The 24,973-nt window shown below is 32.5% G+C and overlaps 1 protein-coding gene across 2 annotated transcripts in view; it reads left to right on the top strand.

Moving 5' to 3' along the window:
- Positions 1–1,026: 1,026 nt before the first annotated feature.
- Positions 1,027–24,973, top strand: part of LOC124910256 (two-pore potassium channel 1-like) — an 87,660-nt gene continuing 63,713 nt past the window's right edge. The window contains exons 1-3 of one of the 2 annotated variants that reach the window (XM_047450881.1): positions 1,027–1,092; positions 3,197–4,003; positions 4,073–4,399. In XM_047450881.1, the coding sequence (XP_047306837.1) occupies positions 3,207–4,003; positions 4,073–4,181 (906 nt within the window). In that variant the 5' untranslated portion in view covers positions 1,027–1,092; positions 3,197–3,206 and the 3' untranslated portion in view covers positions 4,182–4,399. Of the gene's footprint in view, positions 1,093–3,196; positions 4,004–4,072; positions 4,400–24,973 lie in introns of those variants that run through there. The other variant, XM_047450880.1, reaches the window with a different exon arrangement.

Below are 24,973 nucleotides of genomic sequence, written 5' to 3'. Positions count from 1 at the left end.
TGGAGTCTGAAGCTGAAGTAGAAGATAAGAAAGACAAAAATACAAAAACTCAAATTGAAGATAACAAAGGTAAAACCCTGAAATTCTCAGAAACAATTTTTTCTATCAAATCAGTACGGGCTCGTACAAAGAGAGAATTCAAAATGAGAAACAACAATACTCATCATCATCTTCAATACAATCCCCTTTTATTGTTAGAGAAAGAGAAAAAGAAAAAGGAAGGGGAATAATGTATCTCAATGAAAATAGATGACATGTGAAAATCTCAGACTGTGATGGTTATGTTTGAATGTAGTTTTTTCTGTTTTTAATCTCTATTTTTTAGAATGTATGAATGTTACTAATCATTTTTTTTAAGGTCTTTTGATTGTAATCTTAATCATAGTTAGGATTTGTCTAGCTCTAATGTCTAACCTTTCCCTTTTTGAAATTTTAATAAAATAATTTTAACAATTTTCTAAAAAAAATATATTAACTGTTTTGTTCCAAGTTTTTTAACAATTAACCAAAGACTTGGATATCTTCACTTTATTTTATAATCTTTTGCTAAAAGTATGGTGTAGGTATATATTTAATTTATTAAAAGAAAATTATAATGATATTTGAAAAAACTAGATTATAATTATTTTAAAAATTATATTATAAAAGATGATTAACGAAAATGTAATATTTAATTTTATTTGAAAATTAATATTTTATCATAATTATATTTATTTTTTAAATTATAAAAAATGAAAATAATTTTATTTTATTTAATATAATATAATATAAAAGATTTGATTGAAATAGATTAAAAAAAATTAAGTAAAAAATAGATAAAAAAAAAATAATAATAATCCTTTCCAATTTTAGATCTAAGTTACATAAAAAAAAATATTATTTTTTTCTAATAAAAATAATTGTTTTAATTTTAGATATTTTGTTTACAGCAAATAAACTCATTTATTATTATTATTATTTATTTTTAAAAGTTGCATACCACTATAAATAAATATATATTTTAATTATTGAAAAATTATAAAAAGATGTGATTAAGGGAGTAAAAAATCTTCAAACAAATCAATCGCAGGCAGGCAGAGCAGCAAGAACATAGTAAGTCTTCTCTCCTCCTTCTCTCACACACTCACACACACACACAAACTGGAAGAGTGTTTTCAAATGAACAATGAAGTAATGTTCAATGTTCATCATTTGATTTGAAGCTTTTTCTTACTTCTGATTCAATCTTGGATTTCTTCTTCATCATCATCACATGATTTCGTTTCTGGGTTTTTGGCATCTCTGGATTTGGAGTTCAGATTCAGTTTGAAATTGTGGGTTTTGATTAACTTTTTATCAGTGCAGCTCAAAAGATAATAGATTAAATATGTTAAATGGAATTTCTTTTGAATTTTTTAAGTGTGTAGTTTTAACTCTCCTTCCCTTGTTTTATAAATATTGCAACTACCTGTCTATGTATTTTTTTTTCTTTCTATTTCGTAGAAAAATATTATAATATTGTGTAATTTTTTTAATAAAATATACCCCTAAAAGAGCTCCATCATTTATAAATTGAATTTCGTATCTACCCATGCGTAAAACATAATTTGGATTGACCTAATCCTAACTTAGTTCAAAATATTAATTTGGTTAAGTTAATTTGTGTTGAATTAAATTCAAGTTGAGTTTATTTCAAGTTAGGTTAGATTTATCAAAATTACTTAAACTAAATATATTTAATTCAATTATCTTTTATCAATTCAATATAAACCAACTATCTTTCAATTCTAATATATTATCTTAACTTTTACTACGTTGATTTCCATTATAGTAAAAAAAAAAATAATTAAAAATTTTAAACTCATTAATAATATATTTATTAATTATAGTCTAGTCATAAAAAACTAACATATCACTATTATTATAAAACTCTTTAATGAATTAATTTGTTTATAAAAATAAACCTAGTTTATCATATTTAAGACTTTATTTAGTATAAATTAATTAAGTTATTATTTAAATAATTCATATTGATCTTACCTATTATTTCTTCAACTAATTTAGTAATTAAATTATCAAAATAATTTTAAACAAATCAAAATTATATTAAACGGATAAAAACGTATAATAATATCAAAAACATATTAAACGAAAAAGAAAACAAATTAAACTGACCGAAAATGTTAGATGTGTCACAAGTGTATTAAACGGGTCAAAACGTGTTAACATGTCAAAATTTTATTAAACGTGTTAAAAACGTGTGAAATTGATTAAAACGAGTTACATATTTGTTAAAACTAAAAACGTATTAAGCGAGTCAAAATAGGTCAAACGAATTAAATATTAGTTAAATAAGTTAAAAACGTATTAAATAGGTCAAAATGTATTAAATTAGGTAAAACGAATCAAATAATTATTAACCGGATTAAAATTTGTTAACGGGGACAAAAACATAAAAACATGTTAAATATTAAATGAGTAAAAAACATAATAAATGTGGTACAAACTAAAATTTAGTTTGGGTTACCCAACCCATATTAATTATTAATTAATATGAGTCGAATAATATGACGACTAAATTTAATTTAGGTTTAATATGGGTTACGTCTATCCCTCTCTACACAAGATTAAAGCTTCAGGTAACTTTGTTTATTGAAAACGATTTGCATCCTTTTATGTTGAAGAAAAAGTAATAAGAAACTAAATATGACAGATTACAACAACAAACAAATCAAAAAAAAAATCTATATATGACTTGTCAATTTCTTGCTTTTACACAAAGAATTCAATTATTGAATAGTTGTGAATGAGATAATTTCAAATGTTTTTGATGTTATTCCATATTTTTCCTTTTTCTCTTTTAAGTTTATAATAGAGTTTTGTATTTTCTTTATTTGGAGGGAATGTTCTCAAACATAAGAATTAATTGTATTTGTCTTCTCGATCATGAATTATAGTTGGTGATGATACTACCTTCTTAATATTGAGAAACTTTGCAACCCTATTTTTTCATTGGAATGTTGCATTTTATTTTATTTTTCAATATTGACTTGTAAGTTTAGGAATCACGATTTGTACAACTTTTGCATTAATTGTGGTTTACCCTGTATAAAGTTTTGTTTCTAAAAAAGAAGCTAGCTACAACCATAACCAAAGATTGATAAAATCTTATACTATTTGAGCATGTATCAAATGTTTGGTTTATGTGAAATTTCAGGGTTTCTATAATGGCAGATGACATAGCATTAATGCCCTTAGGATCATCATCTTCCTCAATAAAACTCCCCGTTGAAATCATAGAAAACGAAAAAAACCCATCATTTATTCGTGGAATCCATACAAGTTTTTGGAGAGTAGGATTATTCTTAACCGCCTACATGGGTGTCGGCACAATCTGTTTCTACCTACTCAGAAACCAAATGTCAGGACGTAAAACAAATGGATTTCTCGATGCTATCTATTTCTGCGCAGTAACCATGACCACGGTCGGTTATGGTGATCTTGTGCCCAGCACTGTACTTTCAAAGCTCCTAGCATGTGCTTTAGTCTTCACAGGAATGGCTTTGGTTGGATTCATACTTAGCAATGCTGCTGATCATTTAGTTGAAAAGCAGAAAATTCTGTTAGTCAAGGCATTGCATAGTAAAAATAATGCTGGTCCAGATGTGATTGAAGCGAAATACAAATGTCTTATTGTGTTGTCTGTTTTATTGGTGATGATAGTAACCGGGACTATTTTCTTTGTGAAAGTTGAAAAGTTTGATTTAGTGGATGCGTTCTATTGTGTGTGTTCGACTATTACCACTCTTGGATATGGAGACAAGAGCTTTTCTACGAAAGGTGGTCGTGTTTTCGCGGTGTTTTGGATTTTGACCGCGACTATAGTCTTAGCTCAGCTTTTTCTTTACCTTGCTGAGATGTACACTGAGAGAAGACAAAGGAAATTGGTGAAATGGGTTCTTGAGGGAAAGATGACTAGAAGGGATTTGGAGATTGCTGATATCGATAATGATGGGGTTGTTGGGTAAGTTGTTTTTCTTTCTGAAATGGTTACCTTTTGGTTTGTTTGTTGATTGCTGGTGTGTTTGTACAGGCCAGCTGAATTTGCCATATATAAGTTGAAGGAGATGGGGAAGATCAGTCATGAAGATGTCCTTTTGGTGATGAAAGAGTTTGATGGTTTTGATTTTGATCAATCTTGAACATTATCCTGCTGTGACATAACACTTGCCCAATTGTCTTCTTCAAGGCATTCCTAAACAGCAAAAGATTATGAGATTTCACTTCAAAATATTCAATGTATTTGTTAGATACTAGAGCGAGAGTAATCATAATAAACGTGTCTTTTTTTATTATTTAAGAGATTCTTGAATTATTAGTCTCTTAAAATTTTCTCTAATGAATGAGACTCTTCAAATCTCTTATATAATGTCTAAGTTTTGTTTCACTATATAAGTTGTGTTATAATCGTGTCCTTATTTTCATAAGTTCAATAAAAATAATTTCATTGAAGTTTGTTTCTCTTTCTAAATCTTTATTAACATTTTTTTAATAAGTTTTTTCACGATTCGATCATCAAAGTCCTAATTATGATTTCGTTACATGATATCAGAGTTTAGTTACATTCGTGAAAAAAGTATTATGATTTCGTTACATAGTATCAGAGTTTAGTTACATTCATGAAGAAAGTATCATTGTTATTCGATATGTAAATTGGTGGTCGTGTAGCTGGACTCGGTTTGGAGTTGTTAAACCAGTTAAACTATCGGATATGAAAGACTTGAATAGAATCATACTTGGTCGGGGAAGACTTGTGGGACATCGTCATAGACGACGATGATGTAGCTCATGAGGATGTCGCTGAAAATGCAGAAGAATCGAAGAAGTGGAAGAAACTCAACGCAAAGGCATAATATGTGTTGAACAGGTCAATCTCCCATAATCTGTGTGAGCATATCATTGAATGTGGATATGCTCATGAGATTTAGGAAATGCTTGATCGACTTTTCAACAAGAAGAACGAGGCTCGTCTCCAGATGCTTAAAAATGAGTTGACAGTCGCAAAGTAAATCAGATCTGTTTTGGAGCTCTTTCTTAAGGTAAAGAACATATGCTCAAAATTTTCTTTTTTAAACATAAATGAGAAAATTTCAGAGGCTCGAACGAAGACATATATTGTTCGAGGACTTCGACCTGAGTATACACCATTTATCACCCCAATTCAAGGATGGACACAACAATCATCGCTTGAGGAGTTCAAAAATTTATTGTCATCTCAAGAGTTGTTTGTCGCACAAATGGCTGAAACGAGTATAAAGGAGGAGTCGAATAGTGCGTTATTCGTGAAGAAATCGAATTAGAAAAAGGGAAAGTTGAAGAAGGAAGAAATAATTAAGGATTTTTCAAATATTCCTAAAATTCCCTTTAAGTGTTTCAGGTGCGGCAAAACTAGACACTTCAAGAGAAATTATCAAGTAAATTTGGATTGAAATTTTGCTTGTTCAAATATCGAGTATAAGGGAAATTTTAATTATTTAATTAAGTATTATTAATTTTAATTATATATATTTTATATTTATAAAATTAAGTAATTAATTGGTTTAAATTGAGAGAGAGAGCTGGTATCTATATATATAATGATGCTTAATTTTTAAAGTGTCCGGATTGTCGGGTCTAGAGCTGTGTGCTTAATTTGGATATATGTGAGAGTAAATGGATACTTGTGTCGGATTGTGGGTTGACCCGCCCATAAACTTAAAACGGTTAAAAATAAAATTAAAAATGTTATAGGTATGGTTCAAACTTGCAACCTAACAAAACAAGTACAACCTTTTAACCAAATAGGCTAATAACACTTTATATTTTAAATTCAACCCAAAATTTGATGAACGTGTAACATTTTAACAATATAAGTTCAACTTTTTAACTAACTAATCTATATATATATATATATATATATATAATGATGCTTAATTTTTAAAGTGTCCGGATTGTCGGGTCGAGAGCTGTGGTTAATTTGGATATATGTGAGAGTAAATGGATACTTGGGTCGGATTGTGGGTTGACCCGCCCATAAACTTAAAACGGATAAAAATTAAATTAAAAATGCTATAGGTATGGTTCGAACTTGCAACCTAACAAAAAAAGTACAACCTTTTAACCAATAGGCTAATAACACTTTATATTTTATCAACCCAAAATTTGAAAAACGCGTGACATTTTAAAATATAAGTTCAACTTTTTAACTTAATTAATCTATATATATATAATGATGCTTAATTTTTAAAGTGTCCGGATTGTCAGGTCGAGAGTTGTGGTTAATTTGGATATATGTGAGAGGAAATGGATACTTGGGTCGAATTTTGGGTTGACCCGCTCATAAAAATTTTACCGTAATATTTTTTTCACGATTTTTTATATTATTAATCGTGCAAATACACGGGATACATGCTAGTAATTAATAAGATTAGAGAAAGTTAAAAATAATTAGTAAGATTGTTAAGAAATTTAGAAAGAAAATGTAAGTAATTTGAAAAAGTGAATGAAAAAAAAGATATTTTAGAAAAATGGAGTGAAATATAGGTAGACAAAAAAATGGCTCAAAACCAAACCGCTGAACGTGGAAAATGGAGATAAAGTTAGTTACAGAGCCTCCGGGTTACAACCTGGGTCATGTTATCCATGGATCCGCCCAATACATGGTACAATGTCATTGGTTAAAAAAAATGAAAAATGTAGAGAGAAAAGTGAGTTTTATTTTTGCAGGTCAATCAGATGGTCATTCCCTCCCTCTTACATTTTTTATTTTTATTTTTTTACTCAATTATTTCTTATATATTTAATACTTATGTGCTATTGGGCTAAAAGCTAAAATTAAGTCCAATAGGCAGAATAATTGGTCTAGTTATTTAAAACAAGCCCAATAGAAAAGTTGGATCAACCCGTTTGTTTAGCTAGGAAGCTCCAAATAAATAACAAATACATTTTACTATTATTTAACTTTTAAGGACCAACTGATGTCCAATATCATGGAAAATTTTCGGGTTTCGGAGACCTGAATCGAATGGCGGACCCAAAGTTGTCCCGAAAAAATCGGGTATTTAATTATTCGAAATATCGGTTCGGAATCGATGGGTACCTGAACCCACACCCGTTTTTTTTTTTACTCTTTTTTTTACTCATTTCACTACTTTAATATATTTTACTTTTTAACGTCTTTTTATTACTTAAACATAAATTGAATCAATTTAATAAACTTTAAACTTTTTAATTTAATTTTATAACATTTAATAATTTATATTAAGTTTTAAAAATTATTTAATATAAAATATTATATTAATTAAAATAAAACAACCTAAATTATATCTTATAAAAATAAATAATATTTATAAGAAAATCAATATTAATAATTAAAAATTAATTCTATCTAATTTATCTAATTATCTTTTTTTTAACCCCTCCCTCGTATCTCCAATTTTTTTAAGTCATTTTATCAAATATTTAATGATAAAAAAGATAAATATGTTTTATTAAAATAAAATAAACTGGAATCAATTGAAATCAATAATAAAAAAAATATTGACATTTGAAATAAAGGAATGAGTTGAATTTAGAATTTTTTTTAACCGGGTCGGTTTCAACTTAAAATTACCCGGAACCGAAAAGCAAACAAATTATCTGAACGGATCAATTTGGTTCCTTCGACTACCCTAATTTTTTCAGTCATTTTACCGCAACTAATCATGAAAAATCAAATAAACATGTTAAAAAAAAAAGAAATTTAAAATTAGAACCGAATTATTTTCTCAGATATTCGGAACCAAAACCTAAAATTATCCAGAACCAAAAAGTTAACAAATTACCCAAACCAATCTATTTGGTTCCTTCGGGTATCCGACCCGTCGGGGCTAAAATGCCATGCATGCCTAATTGGAGAACTTTAGTCGACTTTACATCAAGGGCGCAAAATCTGAATTATAGCTGTACGAGGTTAAATTATATTTATTTATTTTAATTTTATTATTAAAAAATCATTCTTTTTAATACAATCATTTCTTGTCCTCTAACATTAATTTTTTTATATAAAAAATTAATTAAAATTTATATGATGGTAAATTGTTTTATTTTATAAAATTATTTTAGAATATAAATAACAATAATTTAGTTGATTAAAAGGTTGTATAAAAAAAGGATAACGAATTAGGTATGTAGCCCGCAAACACACTTAACTATTTAACTGTCGCCTGACGAGATCGAACTAAAAACTTAAAGTTAATATTCACCTCTTTTGTCACTAAGCTAGAAGAAGGATTAAAAGATTCTATATATATAAATGAATTTAAGATCAATATAAAATCTAACAACCATGTTCATTATTATATATATATATATATATATATATATATATATATATATATATATATATATATATATATAATCTAAATGAGTTAAATAAAAAAATATAATTCACATATTTTTCTCTTCTCATCCTTTTAAAAACCAGTGTTCTAAACTTCGCTAGGCGCCAGTTGGGCGCTCGATTGGGGCTAGCGCCTAGACGTTTAGGCGGGGACTAGACGGGGACTAGGCGAAGCCTAGGCGGTGTACTGAAATTTAAATCTTTAACTAGTTACAAAAATCAAGTAGAGAGAAACACAAAAAAAATATATACAATTACAACCGTTAATAATTCATTCCAAATATCAGAATAATAGCACTCAAATCATTCTAACAATCACAAAATTTGATCCAAACTTCCAAACAAAACTACAAGTCTACACCAAAATAAAAATAAAAATCATATTTGATATCCAAACATCACAACAACAATAGGCATAATATAAAATAACATAATAATAATAATAATAATAATAATAATAATAATAATAATAATAATAATAATAATAAAAAGCTAACTACTCGCTGACAAGTTTCAGGTTCGGATTGATGTAGACAATTCATTGGCATGTTCAGGTTCTCATCATGAAGTAGAGGGTAGAGTGGTTAGTGGGTAGGTTCTAGATAGAATTTAGAAGTTATTTTAGTTAGAAATTACAAAAAAAAAAGAATTGGGCGTCCGATTTGACACACTAGTAAAAATTGCACTATTATCGAGAATTATCGACGAGAGCAAAAAAACGCTTTCGGTGATATTAATATCACCAAGGGAAAAGAGTTGTTTTCGATAATAATTATAATTATAACCGAGAGCAAATGGTTGCTCTCGGCAAAAGATTATGTTTTGCCCTAATTAATAGGGCCGCCCAACTTCCAACCCCTCATTATTCTCTCTCTTCTCTACCTCTCTTAGCCGCTCGCCCTCTTCCTTCTTTCATCTTTATTCCAACTCTTTATTCTCTTATTCTCTCTTCTTCCTTTCTCTCTACACATAATATATTGTAGATCTACTCATTCCAAAATATTGTCACAACTTGCTTGGTCTTTTCATCGACACCTTTAGAATATTAATGTCGGTAAGTCATTCTTCATTAATGCCTTAAATCTCCAATCTCTCAATCGGTAAAATAATTTCATTATCTCCGAGAGCTACAAATGCTCTCGCAGATACTCTTTTTCCTTTCACCGATAGCCACATTACCGAGACGCTGCGAGGGCATTTATCACCCTCGGTGAATAATATCACCGAAGGCATTTTCTCTTTCTCCGAAAGTTTTTGCTCTCCTTAAAAATGAATGTTTTTACTAGTGACAACCTATACGCACATGTGCGCCAAAAAAGCGATAGAGCAATTTTTTTCAAACAAATAGAGGCTTTTCGATGCGCTAGACTAGTGTTGAGCGCTTAAGCAGCGCCTAGGCGGGTGCCTGTGCCGAAATTTAGAACACTATTAAAAACATATGTAAAATAATTGAAAATTGTTGTAAAACAACGGACTATTAGCTAATGAAAACACAAAACAAATAAATAGATGGAGAATAATATTCAAACACAAACACAAAGTAGAAAGATTGAAAGAGAAAATTGAGAGATATCTTTTTTATTCATTATAGAAAGTCTATTTATAAGGATGGAGGGTGACATGCATATTGCCACATATATGTCCATATGTTGAGAATAATTAACATCCACTTGTTTCGTGTTTCATATTGCCACATACATGTTCATGTTTTAAGAAGAATTAACATTCACTTGTTTGTTGTTTCATAATAAAATATAATTTTTTTTGGCTCAGATTGAGAGAAATGAAGGCAACGATCCCCGAACATAAGCACGATGCTCGCCAACAACCAAAGGATCACCAAATGACTTGTGACCTAACAAACGCTCAGACACAAGAAACATGAGGAAAGCACGCTCATTTCCCCTTTCGTCTACTCTTCTCCCTCTTCTGATGCTTTTGATCGTAACCCTTAGGATCCCCTTTCAAAAAGTGGACAAAAAGAACATTTGATTTACAAAATCAATGGGGACAAACTGCTTTTGTAGGGGAGATTAAAAGGAAAGGTGATGACGGAAGAAGGGATGCTGGGATTTTGGGATGGACTTTGAAGAGACTAATCTTGAGAAAGATTGGAAGAGGAATGAACCTTGGACTAAAGGGAGTCCACAAAGAAACTGTTAGATAAAATGAGAATTTAAGGGCTTACAAAGGAGAAAAAGAAGAAGCCAGAAAGGGAGACAGTTCAGAAGGCTCGCGGGGATTTCTAGCTTTTGGAGTTGAAAATTTTCCATTCGATTTAAGGTTGGAAGGAAAGGCGAGGAACCTCTCTACTACTTAGAGGATCAATTACAGATTTGTAATCCATGTAAGCTTTCATCTTGGTTGATTCATCATGTAACTCTAGAAAAAAAAGAGGAAACTATTTGAATGAGAAAGGTTAACCTTGTGTTTTAGCTGATTGTCTTTTGAGAACATATTGTAAGTTAATTTATAAACGTTTTTATGTGATAATGTTAAACATGTTAGAATGCTGGATAATACTGAAAATGAGAAGCCAAATCTTAAAATTTCACAACTTTGTTAGTGCAGGTTTCATTCTTAGACTTTAGGTTTAACTACTTATTTTCAAATAGGCTAGTCACGCTTTGCTGGGTTCGATTAGAGCGTGGGTAATTTCTTTCATTAACTCATTCATCAGATGAAGTCAGTGTTGTTTTTGATACAATTAGAATCCCACATCAGAAGATTATGGGAGTGAGAGATGTTTCTTAGTATATAAATGAAAATTTTCTCATAATTAGAAAAGATTTCCACATCGGAAGATGATAGGAGTTGGGGAAGTTTCTTAGTGTATAAGAAAAACTCCCCTCTTTGGTTTATTGCACCCAATACTTGTATCTCTTCTTCCTTATTAATTGATAACTTTGGTGCTCGGAGACGTTGGCAACATTTTGGCCAAACTCCGTTATCAAATTATGTTAGTGTGCTTTTTGTTTGTTTATTCTTTTATTTTTTTAGGTTTTTCCCAACAAGTGGTATCAGAGCTGAAGGTTCTTCTTTAGAATGGCGGTTGAGTCTTCAAAAGAGGCATCAACTCCTTTGTCATCCCAAACGAGGACACCAATGTAGAATTTAAAGTTTGCGATGGAAATCTTTAATGGAACTAGGCATTTCGGCATGTGGAAAGATGAGGTTCTAGATGTTGATATTAAGGTCAAAAAGTCATATGGTATAAAAATAAAAGAATGGAATATCATGAATCGATTAACGTGCATAACAATTTGATTATGTTTGTCTAGAGAGTAGAAGTATGTCGTGAAGAACGAAACTTCTACACAGAAATTATGGCAAACATTGGATGACAAATTTCTGAATATGAGTGGTCAGAATAAGCTCCTAATGAAAAAAACGGTTGTTCCGGTTTGATTACCAATCAGTTTTTACTGCATTATATCATGTAGTTAAATCAAAGTTGAATAAAGGCTCTTTTTATGAGACTTATTACTATAGTTAAAGGATATTGCCTCTAGTATTTGGATGCAAAGAAAAACTATTATCAGTAGAGATGTTACTTTTGACGATTATTCAATGTTGAATAAGGTACACTAGTGAAAAAGGGGTCAAAACCGAGAGTTAAAACTCTCGGTTTTGACCCTATAACTTTCGGTGAAGACACCTTACCGAAGGTTTTAGTAACCCTCGCCATCCCTCGGTATTGACACTCTCGGGACTTCCATAAAGAGAAAAACCGAGAGTTATATGAAAACTTTCGGGTTTTTCTCTTTGTGGAAAAACCGAGGGTTTTACAAGAACTTTCGGTTTTTCTCTTTTTGGAAAAACCGAGGGTTTTAAAAAGACCTTTCGGTTTTCCTCTTTTGTCGAAAAACCGAGGGTTTTATAAAGACCTTTCGGTTTTCCTCTTTTTACAAATAACTTTTGGTTTTTCTCTGTGTGGAAAAACCGAGGGTTTTGCAAAGAACTTTCGGTTTTACCCGAAGAGGAAAACCGAAAGTTATTTACAAAACTTTCGGTTTTCCTCTTCGGTTAAAACCGAAAGTTTTGTAAATAACTCTCGGTTTTCCTCTTCGGGTAAAACCGAGAGTTTTCCACTAACTCTCGGTTTTCTCCTTTTCAAGAAAACCGAAAGTTATATTAAAACTCTCGGTTTTTACCCGAAGAGGAAAACCGAAAGTTTTGTAAATAACTCTCGGTTTTCCTCTTTAGGATAAAAACCGAGGGTTTGTCATATAACTCTCGGTTTTCTCTTTGGCTAAAAACCGAGAGTTTTCTAATATCTCTCGTTTTTTCCAAAAAGAGAAAAACCGAGAGATTTCAATATTACTTTCGGTTTTTTCCCCTAAATTTTTAAAAATGTGCGGATTATTTTGCTCGCAACCAAAACCTAACCAAAACCTGTTCAGCCAAACCAATATATTAATGATAAAAGAAATGCAGCATACATTAAACGATCACATTAATTGATCGTGAACATTACAAAATTCGAAACCAAACAAATATTCCGAACAATCTGTTATAAATTCAACTACTATAATGAAAACATGATCATAATCGAAACAACCTTAGCTTGTGGGGGGAGGAGGTGGTTGTTGCCTCATATATAATTCGATTCTCTCCATTCTCGCGTTCATCTCTGACTTCTCCCTCTCCATTTTTTCGGTAATCTCTAACTTCTCCCTCTCCATTCTTTCCACAATTTTCTTGCTTTTCCGATTGCAATTCTTCCATTTTTCGCCTTCTTTCTTCATCTCTCTTCTCCAGTTCCTCCAGCTTGAGCTTCATTATTTGATTCTCTTCTAACAATCGCTCATTGTTTCGCTGTGAACTGTTTCCACTACGACGATCCTCACGAAAGTGTGTGGGCCGGACGCCTGATCCCATTCCGAACACTACCCCGTGTTTTTGTTGTCCGAACACCCTCTCCGTCAATTCAAAATCCGATATTCCCGGTTCGTTACTAACAACCTCTTCCATCTCAGCCTGCACAATTCAAATAAAATATCATTTATATAATAAAAAACTAGGCATATTCAATTCACTTACAATTTTCTCTTGCACGTGTTCGTCCGGGACGGGTGTTGGGTTTTCTTGTGTCGGTTTTGGTGTACGGGTCCTCTTGAATACTTCAATTACAGACGGTGGCCGTCCCATTTCAATCGCCTGTTGAAATAAATGATTTATATAATTAATAACAATTTTTATATTAAGTTATTACAAATAATGAACTTACCAACTCGTCTTCAATTTGTGCAAACGGTCTACTTCCCGTTCGATGAGGAAATTTCAGATTCTTCCGGTTCTTCATATTGGTAGAACTGTGTCTCTGTATTTAAAATAACAAATGAAGTTAGATTAATTAATATCAACTTTTATTTGAATTATGAAACCGTACCTTAAACGTTTCTGTGAAGAAATAGTTGCGACACACAAACTCCCAATCATCTCGATTGTAGTCCGGTGGAGGATTAGCCAGTACCGCCGCCTCGTCTCCGTTGTGGACGCGGATATAATTCTTGTTCAAATCCGACCGCCATCTATCCCATATCTGTTTGGCGTGTCCCAACCCCGTCGTTCGAAAATACTCAATGTCACCATTAGTCGCTTCGAACGGATCCTGAAATAAATAACATCCAAATGTTACAAATAATTATTTAATGACGTAATGTATAATCAAGTTATAAGTAGTACCTTGATAGCAATCCACAGTGAATCCAATTGTTCTGCACTTAAAGCCTTCCACTTGAGAAGACGGTGTGAGACGGCTGCGGGGTCCCGGATAATCGACCCCACATGTCTAGACCACCGTGTTCTTCCCACATCTGTACCGCCTGGCCTCCCATCCTTCTCTCTAAACGTTAGAGGGATCCTCGTCCCCGCTAGCCTCTTAGACAGCGCAATATTCTTGTTCTTCCCCCGTCTCTTGCGGGCAGAAGATTCTTCAAAATTATCAAAATCTTAATTAAATATGTCAATCAATTGAAACACTAACTAATTTGTAAACGAAATACCTGTCGATGATGGGTCGGGAGTGGTCCCGTGCTCCTCCTCGTCATCCTGCTCCTCGATAGGCTCCTCAAGACCCTCGTCTTCAGCCTCATCGCTAGGCCGGTTATCAGCGAATGTGCTCTCTATATACTCTGCGAGGTCATCAATATCGTCTTCAGTCTCGTATGTTCGGGGAGGCGCAGTAGCTATCGGGACCACAAGAATCGGTGGTTGGTCTCTCGAAGAAGATCCTCGTTGCTTTAACGACTCGGATTGGGCAAGTAGGTTTTGGTAACTCTTATCCAATTTCTTGGGTGTCTTCCTCATACTCTTCCAAGTTGTTTTAGGAGCTTCAGACATTCTTAATTCACACCATTAATAAAAATGAGTGAATACTTGAAATAAAGTAGTAATAAAAATGAATATAAAGTTAAAAACATAATTAAATCTACCTAATTAATTAATCTGAACTATATGTTTGTAAACCGCAGTTTTATTTTTGTCACAATCTTCCAACCGGGTCGGGCTAACATATCAGGGGCGTAGAATACTTGTTTTGCTTGACTCGCCAATATATACGGGTCTTGACTTTGCGTTTTCAATATTCGGTTTACATTTACACTTACGAAGCCATATTTATCCACTTTCACTCCTAGTTCCCCCGAATGTGTATCAAACCACTTACACTTGAATAAAACAACTCGTTTGTGAGAATAGTATTGTAATTCGATTATATCCGTCAAAACTCCGTAGTATGACATAGTTTCAGATCCGTTGAATCCCTCAACAACCACCCCACTATTTTGAGTTGTCAAACCTTCGTCGTGTTTTTCTGTACAGAATTTGAATCCGTTTACTTTACACCAAACATACATAGACGAGTACATACTTGGACCTTCTCCTAAGATCTTGAGGTCTCTTGATATGTCGTTAATTTCTGCTAAATGGGCGACCTATATATGTATCCGAAATGTAGTTGTTAATATGAATAAGAAGAGTTAGGATATATGGTTTGTAATTTACTCACTCGATGTTTGAAATATGCGGCAAACGTTTCTCCACTTGACTCGTTGTTATAATCTCTGCAAATAGATCGAATGCTAATTAGTAACACTCTTTAATGCTAATTAGTAACAGCAACTTTGAAACTTACATGTAAAAAGGTTCTGCTTCGGGACAATTTTTCAAAATGTAAGAATGAGCTGTCACTCGATCTATATAATCCAAGTTGTATACTTTTCCGTTGGATAGGTCTTCCAATGATGCAAATATTGAAATCCCCGAGATTTCAGGTTGTGCATTTTCTTGATCTTGTTCCTCCATATACCTGGCACATAAGCTAATACTTTCGTTAACAAGATAGCTCTCGCTTATAGAGGCTTCGGGGTGGTTATTATTCCGCAAATATCTTTTCATTGTACCCATGTAATGTTCAAAGGGATACATCCATCGATACTGAATAGGTCCTCCAAGCAAAGCCTCAAATGACAAGTGAACCGGGAGATGCATCATGATGTCGAAGATTGACGGCGGAAAAATCATTTCAAATTTGCAAAGTGTCAATGTAATATCCATGTACAATTGTTCTAGGTCCTCTTGAATCAACTCTTTGAAGCACAACAACCGAAAGAAACGAGACAAATTTACTAACGCATCATACACATACTCTGGAATCAATCCACGAGTTGCTAAAGGAATTAGATATTCCAACAAAATGTGACAATCGTGACTCTTTAATCCCGAAAGTTTTTTCTCTTCCAAATTTACACAACCCCCGATATTTGAGCAAAACCCATCACGCAACTTGAGATCTTTCAAGAAGTTACAAAGACGTATTTTATTTTCGGATGTCAAAGTGAAAGGCGCTTCTGGATAATGAACAACTCCTTCATCATTTATAGGATGTAACCATGATTTTATGCCTAAGAGTTCTAAGTCTTTACGAGCTTTAGGACCATCTTTAGTCTTCTCTTTCACATTCATTATTGTTCCCAACACGCTATCACAGATATTTTTCTCAATATGCATCACATCCAAATTATGTCTCAATAATAGGGATTTCCAATAAGGTAGACGGAAGAAAATGCTAAGTTTGTTCCAATTGTCTCCCCGCGTTTCATGATATATCTTGGTTCTCTTGCTCATATCCGCACTGAGAATAATGTCTTCTAGGTCTCGTGCTTGCTCATAACTTTCTTGCCCCGTTAACAATCTAGGGGGATCTCTATAATCAGTTCGACCATCAAACGACTCTTTATCCCTTCTGTATTTGTGCTTCGGTGGAAGGAAACGTCTGTGACCCAAGTAATATTGTTTGGAACCATGAACCAATCGAAGGGATACCGTGTCGTTGTTACAACAAGGACAAGCAAATTTACCTTTCGTACTCCAGCCTGATAAATTCGCGTATGCGGGAAAGTCGTTAATGGTCCACAACAACGCAGCTCGCATGTTAAAGTATTGCGAGGTGCGTGCATCAAACGTTCTCACTCCTGTTTGCCACAATTCATGCAACTCTTCGATCAATGGCTGGAGAAATATGTCAATTGCATCTCCCGGACTCTTTGGACCCGGAATTAACATAGATAAAATGAAATTGCTAGAATCCATGCAAGTCGTGGGTGACACATTATAAGGGACGAGAATTACCGACCAAACACTGTATGATTTTTTTCCATTTGCAAATGGTTGAAACCCATCGCTTGATAAACCAAGTCTTACGTTTCGAGATTCTGAAGCAAAATCTGTATAATTTTCATCAAACGTCTTCCAAGTTAAGGAATCAGCGGGGTGTCTCAACGTATCACTATCAACTATTCCTTCTTTATGCCATCTCATCATTGGAGCCGTCTTTGAGGACATGTATAGTCTTTGCAGTCTTGGTATTAAAGGGAAATATCTCAACACCTTTTTTGGAATGAATTTCCCGTTTTGCTTCTCCCGAACTGTCCCACTTGTTTGGTCGACTTTCCATCTTGAAAGACCGCAAACTCTGCACGAATCTTCATTTATGTCGTCCTTCCAAAATAGCATACAGTTGTTCTTACATGCGTCTATCTTGTCATATTTAAGCCCGATATCAGTAATGAATTTTTTACTTTCGTAGTATGAGTTTGGCAATTGAGCGTCAATCGGTAATATGTAGTCTTTAAGCAGACGCATCAACATATCGAACGAAGAATTCGTCCATTGACATACATTTTTTATGTGAAGTAGTTTCAGTAGTGCCGATGATTTCGTTATTCGAGCACCTTCATACAATGGCCGTTTGGAATCATCAAGCAATTTATAAAATCTTTGCGCATCTTCGACTGGTTCATCGTTGCTTGGGACGTCATTAACGTTGGAGAACATATCGTTTATAAATTCGTGCATATAACGTTCTTCGTTCACCTGTTCATTAACTGTATTATTCATCTCCTGTATCGGATCGTTGAATTCCGGCACGGCATCCTCCGATTGATCATCGTCGTCATCATCATCGTAGTCATCGGCATCTTCATCGACATCTTCATTAACCACTTGAGTAGTACGTCTCTTTTCTCCATGAAAATACCAATACTCATAATGGATATTTATTCCATAAACGATGAGGTGAGTCTTCACTTCGTCTATTTCCATAAACGACGTGTTCAAGCATTTCACGCAGGGACATTTCACAGTTTGTCGGGATGTATTCCGAACAGCATACTCGAGGAATTTGTCAACACCTTCCTCGTAATCTAGATGATCTCGACGTAAGGTCATCCAGCTTTTATCGGGTACTTCCATATTTCTAATAAAATGGAAAACAACCCGCATTATAATTTACTTAAATTTGTCTAAATTAATTAGGCTTACATAATGTTAACATAATTTCTAACTAATCTATCATTATCCAACCAAAATTACACATAAACAAACAATAATAAAACCTAACATAAATCTAACTTAAATCTAAACATACATATATTCTAACATTATTTCATTCATACACATTTCAAAACCTATTTAAATTATAATTCAACATTATTTCATTCATACACATTTCAAACCTAATCTAATCTAACATAATCTAACATAATCTAACATAAATCAAACATAATACCTAATCTAACATAATACCTAATCTAACATACTTCAAATCTAACATAAATCAAACATGAAACTAAACTAACCATATAATAAACCAACAAGAACCAACCTTGCACAAATAGAGCGACGAAGAAGAGCAGCGAATGTAGATCGACGAGCGGGCAGCGGGCGGCTTAAATTCCTAATCCTAACCTAATAACAATAACCAACATTAATATAACCAAATATTCAAACCAATGAATCTAATCGAATCAAACTCCAATCAAACATCAATCTAGCCAAAATCAAAATTTTAACCTAAAATTCTAACCTAAACTTCAATCATATCTAACCTAAATCAAACCTCAATTAAATAACAATCAAACCAACAAACATTCAACCAAACATATATCAAATCAATCGAATAAAATAATCAATCCAAAACCTAAACTAACCAAAATCAAACATATTTTCAACCTAATATAACATTATCTAACAAAATCATACAACCAAACTCAATATAACCTAAAACCAAATCCAACAACCAATTACAAAAATCAAATCCAATACATAATCTAAACTAATCAATCTAACAATAATTTAAACCTAATGTAACAATTCAATATAACCTAAACTAACCAAAATCAACCAAATTTTCAACCCAATCAAACAAATATAACCTAAAATCAAACAAATAACCTAAAATCAAACAAATAACCTAATATCAAACAAAATACCTAACATACAAATCTAACAAAAATCTAACAAATATCTAACAATAATCTAACCTAATTGCAACAATCTAACAAAAATCTAACTTCAATCTAACCTAATTTCAAAAATCTAACAATAATCTAACCTAATCTGAAAAATCTAACAAGAATCTAAAATTAATCTAACCTAATTGCAACAATCTAACACTAATCTAACCTACTTTCAAAATAAAACCCTAAACTAACCTTGCAGGGCGGCGGCGGCGGCGGCAGAGATTCTTCAAGTTTCGGCGGCGGCGGCAGAGGGCGATTCTTCAACAGCTTCGGTGGTCTTCGGCAGGGCGGCGGCGCAAGGTGTTCGGCAGGGCGGCGGCGCAAGATGTTCGGTGGTCTTCGTGTCTGCTTGTTCGTCGGGGAGAGAGAAGAGGGCGGCGGAGATGAGAGGTGAAGAAAGAAATGAAATCGGGAAAAAGAAGAGGAAGAGGCGCTTTTTTAATTTTAGGATGTCATTTCCGAGAGTTGTATAAAGAACTCTCGGTTTTACCATTATTAAAACCCGAGAGTTGTGTATAAAACTCTCGGTTTTACCCTTATAGAACCCGAGAGTTTTATATATAACTCTCGGTTTTATAATGTTTAAATTCCGAGAGTTTTAATATAACTCTCGGTTTTTAATGTTAAAATTCCGAGAGTTTTAATATAACTCTCGGTTTTTAATGTTTAAATACATTTTTAGAATTAAATTTAAATACACAAAAACGAGAGGCTTTGGTAAATCTTTCGTTTTTTATGCATATTTCCGAAAGTTATATATTTAACTTTCGGTTTTACAACATGAGAACTTGTTAAATTATTTGAATTCTCACTTTCTAATAACGTTGAACAACATTAATTTAACACATTTGATATCCTTAAAACATTTCCCAATCTATATGATCAAACATTACACAAATACATAGGATAATCAAACATAAACATTCATATACACTTCTATATATAATCAAACACATTCATAAACATTTTAACATTAAAGACAATTAAAATTTTTAAAATAAAAACACACACTTGATTATATTATTTAGGAGTCTAGATTGGAAGGTAGAAAACCAATGAATTTTACAATTTTGTGAAATGATAATTCCTAAAGTTATATAATTAACTTTCGGAAATATCCATCAAAACCGAAGGGTTTATATAAAACCCTCGTTCTTGAGAAATGTAAAATCCGAAAGTTTATAGAAAACTTTCGGTTTTGATGGTTATTTCCGAAAGTTAATTATATAACTTTCGGAATTATCACTTGACAAAAGGTTAAATTCTTTGGTTTTCTACCTTCTAATAACCTATAACAATATTAATTTACCACATTTGATGTATTCAAAATATTGCACAATCCATTTGATTAAACATTACCTACATTCATAAGATAATCAAACATGAACATTCATATAGACTTCTCTATAATAATCAAACACAATCATAAATATGTGAACATGAAACACAATATTAATTTTTAAAATAGAACACGAAATTGATTATATTAGTTAGAAGTTAAGATTAGTGGGTTAAAAACAAAATAATTGAACAAACTAGGTAGTGTTAAAACCGAAAGTTATAAAATTAACTTTCGGTTTTGATGTGTATTTGCGAAGGTTTTAAATATATCTCTCGGTCTTGACCTTGATCAGAAGTTTTTTGGGAATTGTTAAAACCGAAGGTTTATTTGAAAATCTTCGGTTTTCACCCTACCCCATACTTAGAAAAAATTCTGATTTTTTTAATGTAAGGTCAAAACCGAAGGTTTATTTGAAAACCTTCGGTTTTTACCCTTCCCCATACTTAGAAAAAATTCTGATTTTTTTAATGTAAGGTCAAAACCGAAGGTTAATTTGAAAACCTTCGGTTTTTACGCTACCCCATACTTAGAAAAAAATCTGATTTTTTTAATGTAAGGTCAAAACCGAAGGTTTATTTGAAAACCTTCGGTTTTTACCCTTCCCCATACTTAGAAAAAAATCTGATTTTTTTAATGTAAGGTCAAAACCGAAGGTTTATTTGAAAACCTTCGGTTTTTACCCTTCCCCATACTTAGAAAAAATTCTGATTTTTTAATGTAAGGTCAAAACCGAAGGTTAATGTGAAAACCTTCGGTTTTTACGCTACCCCATACTTAGAAAAAAATCTGATTTTTTTAATGTAAGGTCAAAACCGAAGGTTTATTTGAAAACCTTCGGTTTTTACCCTTCCCCATACTTAGAAAAAATTCTGATTTTTTTAATGTAAGGTCAAAACCGAAGGTTTATTTGAAAACCTTCGGTTTTTACCCTTCCCCATACTTAGAAAAAATTCTGATTTTTTTAATGTAAGGTCAAAACCGAAGGTTAATGTGAAAACCTTCGGTTTTTACGCTACCCCATACTTAGAAAAAAATCTGATTTTTTTAATGTAAGGTCAAAACTGAAGGTTTATTTGAAAAACTTCGGTTTTTACCCTTCCCCATACTTAGAAAAAAATCTGATTTTTTTAATGTAAGGTCAAAACCGAAGGTTTATTTGAAAACCTTCGGTTTTTACCCTTCCCCATACTTAGAAAAAATTCTGATTTTTTTAATTTAAGGTCAAAACCGAAGGTTAATGTGAAAATCTTCGGTTTTTACCCTTCCCCATACTTAGAAAAAATTCTGATTTTTTTAATGTAAGGTCAAAACCGAAGGTTAATTTGAAAACCTTCGGTTTTTACGCTTCCCCATACTTAGAAAAAATTCTGATTTTTTTAATGTAAGGTCAAAACCGAAGGTTAATTTGAAAACCTTCGGTTTTTACGCTACCCCATACTTAGAAAAAAATCTGATTTTTTTAATGTAAGGTCAAAACCGAAGGTTTATTTGAAAACCTTCGGTTTTACCCTTCCCCATACTTAGAAAAAAATCTGATTTTTTTAATGTAAGGTCAAAACCGAAGGTTTATTTGAAAACCTTCGGTTTTTACCCTTCCCCATACTTAGAAAAAATTCTGATTTTTTTAATGTAAGGTCAAAACCGAAGGTTAATGTGAAAACCTTCGGTTTTTACGCTACCCCATACTTAGAAAAAAATATGATTTTTTTAATGTAAGGTCAAAACCGAAGGTTTATTTGAAAACCTTCGGTTTTTACCATTCCCCATACTTAGAAAAAATTCTGATTTTTTTAATGTAAGGTCAAAACCGAAGGTTTATTTGAAAACCTTCGGTTTTTACCCTTCCCCATACTTAGAAAAAATTCTGATTTTTTTAATGTAAGGTCAAAACCGAAGGTTAATGTGAAAACCTTCGGTTTTTACGCTACCCCATACTTAGAAAAAATCTGATTTTTTTAATGTAAGGTCAAAACCGAAGGTTTATTTGAAAAACTTCGGTTTTTACCCTTCCCCATACTTAAAAAAATCTGATTTTTTTAATGTAAGGTCAAAACCGAAGGTTTATTTGAAAACCTTCGGTTTTTACCCTTCCCCATACTTAGAAAAAATTCTGATTTTTTTAATGTAAGGTCAAAACCGAAGGTTAATGTGAAAACCTTCGGTTTTTACCCTTCCCCATACTTAGAAAAAATTCTGATTTTTTTAATGTAAGGTCAAAACCGAAGGTTAATTTGAAAACCTTCGGTTTTTACGCTTCCCCATACTTAGAAAAAATTCTGATTTTTTTAATGTAAGGTCAAAACCGAAGGTTAATTTGAAAACCTTCGGTTTTTACGCTACCCCATACTTAGAAAAAAATCTGATTTTTTTAATGTAAGGTCAAAACCGAAGGTTTATTTGAAAACCTTCGGTTTTTACCCTTCCCCATACTTAGAAAAAAATCTGATTTTTTTAATGTAAGGTCAAAACCGAAGGTTTATTTGAAAACCTTCGGTTTTTACCCTTCCCCATACTTAGAAAAAAATCTGATTTTTTTAATGTAAGGTCAAAACCGAAGGTTTATTTGAAAACCTTCGGTTTTTACCCTTCCCCATACTTAGAAAAAATTCTGATTTTTTTAATGTAAGGTCAAAACCGAAGGTTTATTTGAAAAACCTTCGGTTTTTACCCTTCCCCATACTTAGAAAAAATTCTGATTTTTTTAATGTAAGGTCAAAACCGAAGGTTTATTTGAAAAACCTTCGGTTTTTACCCTATGATTTTTTTAATGTAAGGTCAAAACCGAAGGTTTTCAAATAAACCTTCGGTTTTGGCGATGCGGTTTTTTTTTTTAAAAAAAAGATTAAAGGTCAACAAAAACATAATTATTTAAAACATATTCAACCAAACCAAACAAACATAATAACAATAATTCATAAATATTAAAACATAACTGTCATAAATCCATAATAAATCTAGAAATTAATTATTAGATGGGGTGGAAGGAGGGGGTGGTTGATTCAGTCGACTCCTCAACAAGACAAGTTCCTGTTCGAGATTCTCTAATCTCTGAGACATTTCGGCCCGGTCCGCTTTGATTTCACTGAGCAAACGACCTCTTTCGGCATCCCTTAGTCGGATTTGTTCCATTTCCATCGTCATCTTTCTTACCTCTTCCTCACGTGCCGCAATTTCTGATTGTGTTATCAGATTCTGGTAACACGGATGCAGTTTCTCCGGTGTACGCCGAAGTCTCTTCCATGTCGAATCATCACCCATATCCTAAATGCATTTCAGATATATGTATATATATATATTAATCAAACAAAATAACGTAAACTAACATAAATCTAGATCTATAATATATATATATATATATATATATAAACTTAAGAAATCTAAATCTTACAATAAACAAAACAAAAAAACCAAATCAAACAAATTACCTGAAGTGAGGAGAAGAACCCGCGGCTTGGAGGAGGCAGGCGGCGGCGGAGGCGGAAGAGAGAGAAAGGAGAGAAGCAGAATGAAAAAGAGAAGGGTTAGGGTTTGTATTTATAGAGGTTGAGGCCGAAGGTTTTATAAAACTTTCGGTTTTGATATTGGTCAAAACCGAGGGTTTATTAAAAAACCTTCGGAAATAAACATTTCAAAATTTAGAATTTTTTTTAATGAGCAAAACCGAAGGTTCTTTGTAAAACTTTCGGAAATGAAATTTTCAAAAAATGCAAAATCGAAGGTTCTTTGAATAACCTTCGTAATTAAAAAACCAAGGGATTTCAAAACCGAAGGTTTTGACAAAAACCTTCGCAATTAACCCACATCCAATACTTAGAATTTTTTTGGGTTTTTTGGGAAGGTTAAAACCGAAAGTTCTACAAAGAACTTTCGGTAAAAATGAATAAACCCGAAGGTTTTACACCCCACTCGGAATCCATTTTTAATCCCGAAGGATTTGTTCCTCTCGGGAGTATTTAGGAGAGGTTTACAAAACCTTCGGGAAAAACCGTCGCTAAAGGTCATTTTTTTACTAGTGGTAACACCATACAAAATTGATTGTACTTCGCAACATATGGAGTTTGTGAAGATAAAAATAAGCCCAACTATAAGTGACTCTCCGACGATAGACGGAGAGTCAAATGAGGAAGAGGTTCCACCCAAGAACCTTCACAATAACGTGAATCAATTGTTATGAACAGACCAAGACGAATTATTCAAACACCAGGTTGGTTTATTGACATGGAGGCTTATGCACTTCTAGTCGTAGATGATGTTCCATCCACTTTTTCATATGCCAGTTGAAGTACTGAAAAAGGAAAAAGGAAAAGTGTTATGGAAGATGAGATGCAATCTCTTCAGAAGAATGAGACATGCACGTTGACACATCTACCAAGGGAAGAAGATTATTGGTTGTAAATGGATCTTTGCTAAAACCGAAGGATTTCTCAA

This window comes from Impatiens glandulifera, chromosome 7 (genome assembly GCF_907164915.1).
Source record: "Impatiens glandulifera chromosome 7, dImpGla2.1, whole genome shotgun sequence".
Lineage (NCBI taxonomy): Eukaryota > Viridiplantae > Streptophyta > Magnoliopsida > Ericales > Balsaminaceae > Impatiens > Impatiens glandulifera.
Note: the sequence above shows the minus strand (reverse complement) of the source record. Positions and strands in the feature narration are given on the sequence as shown.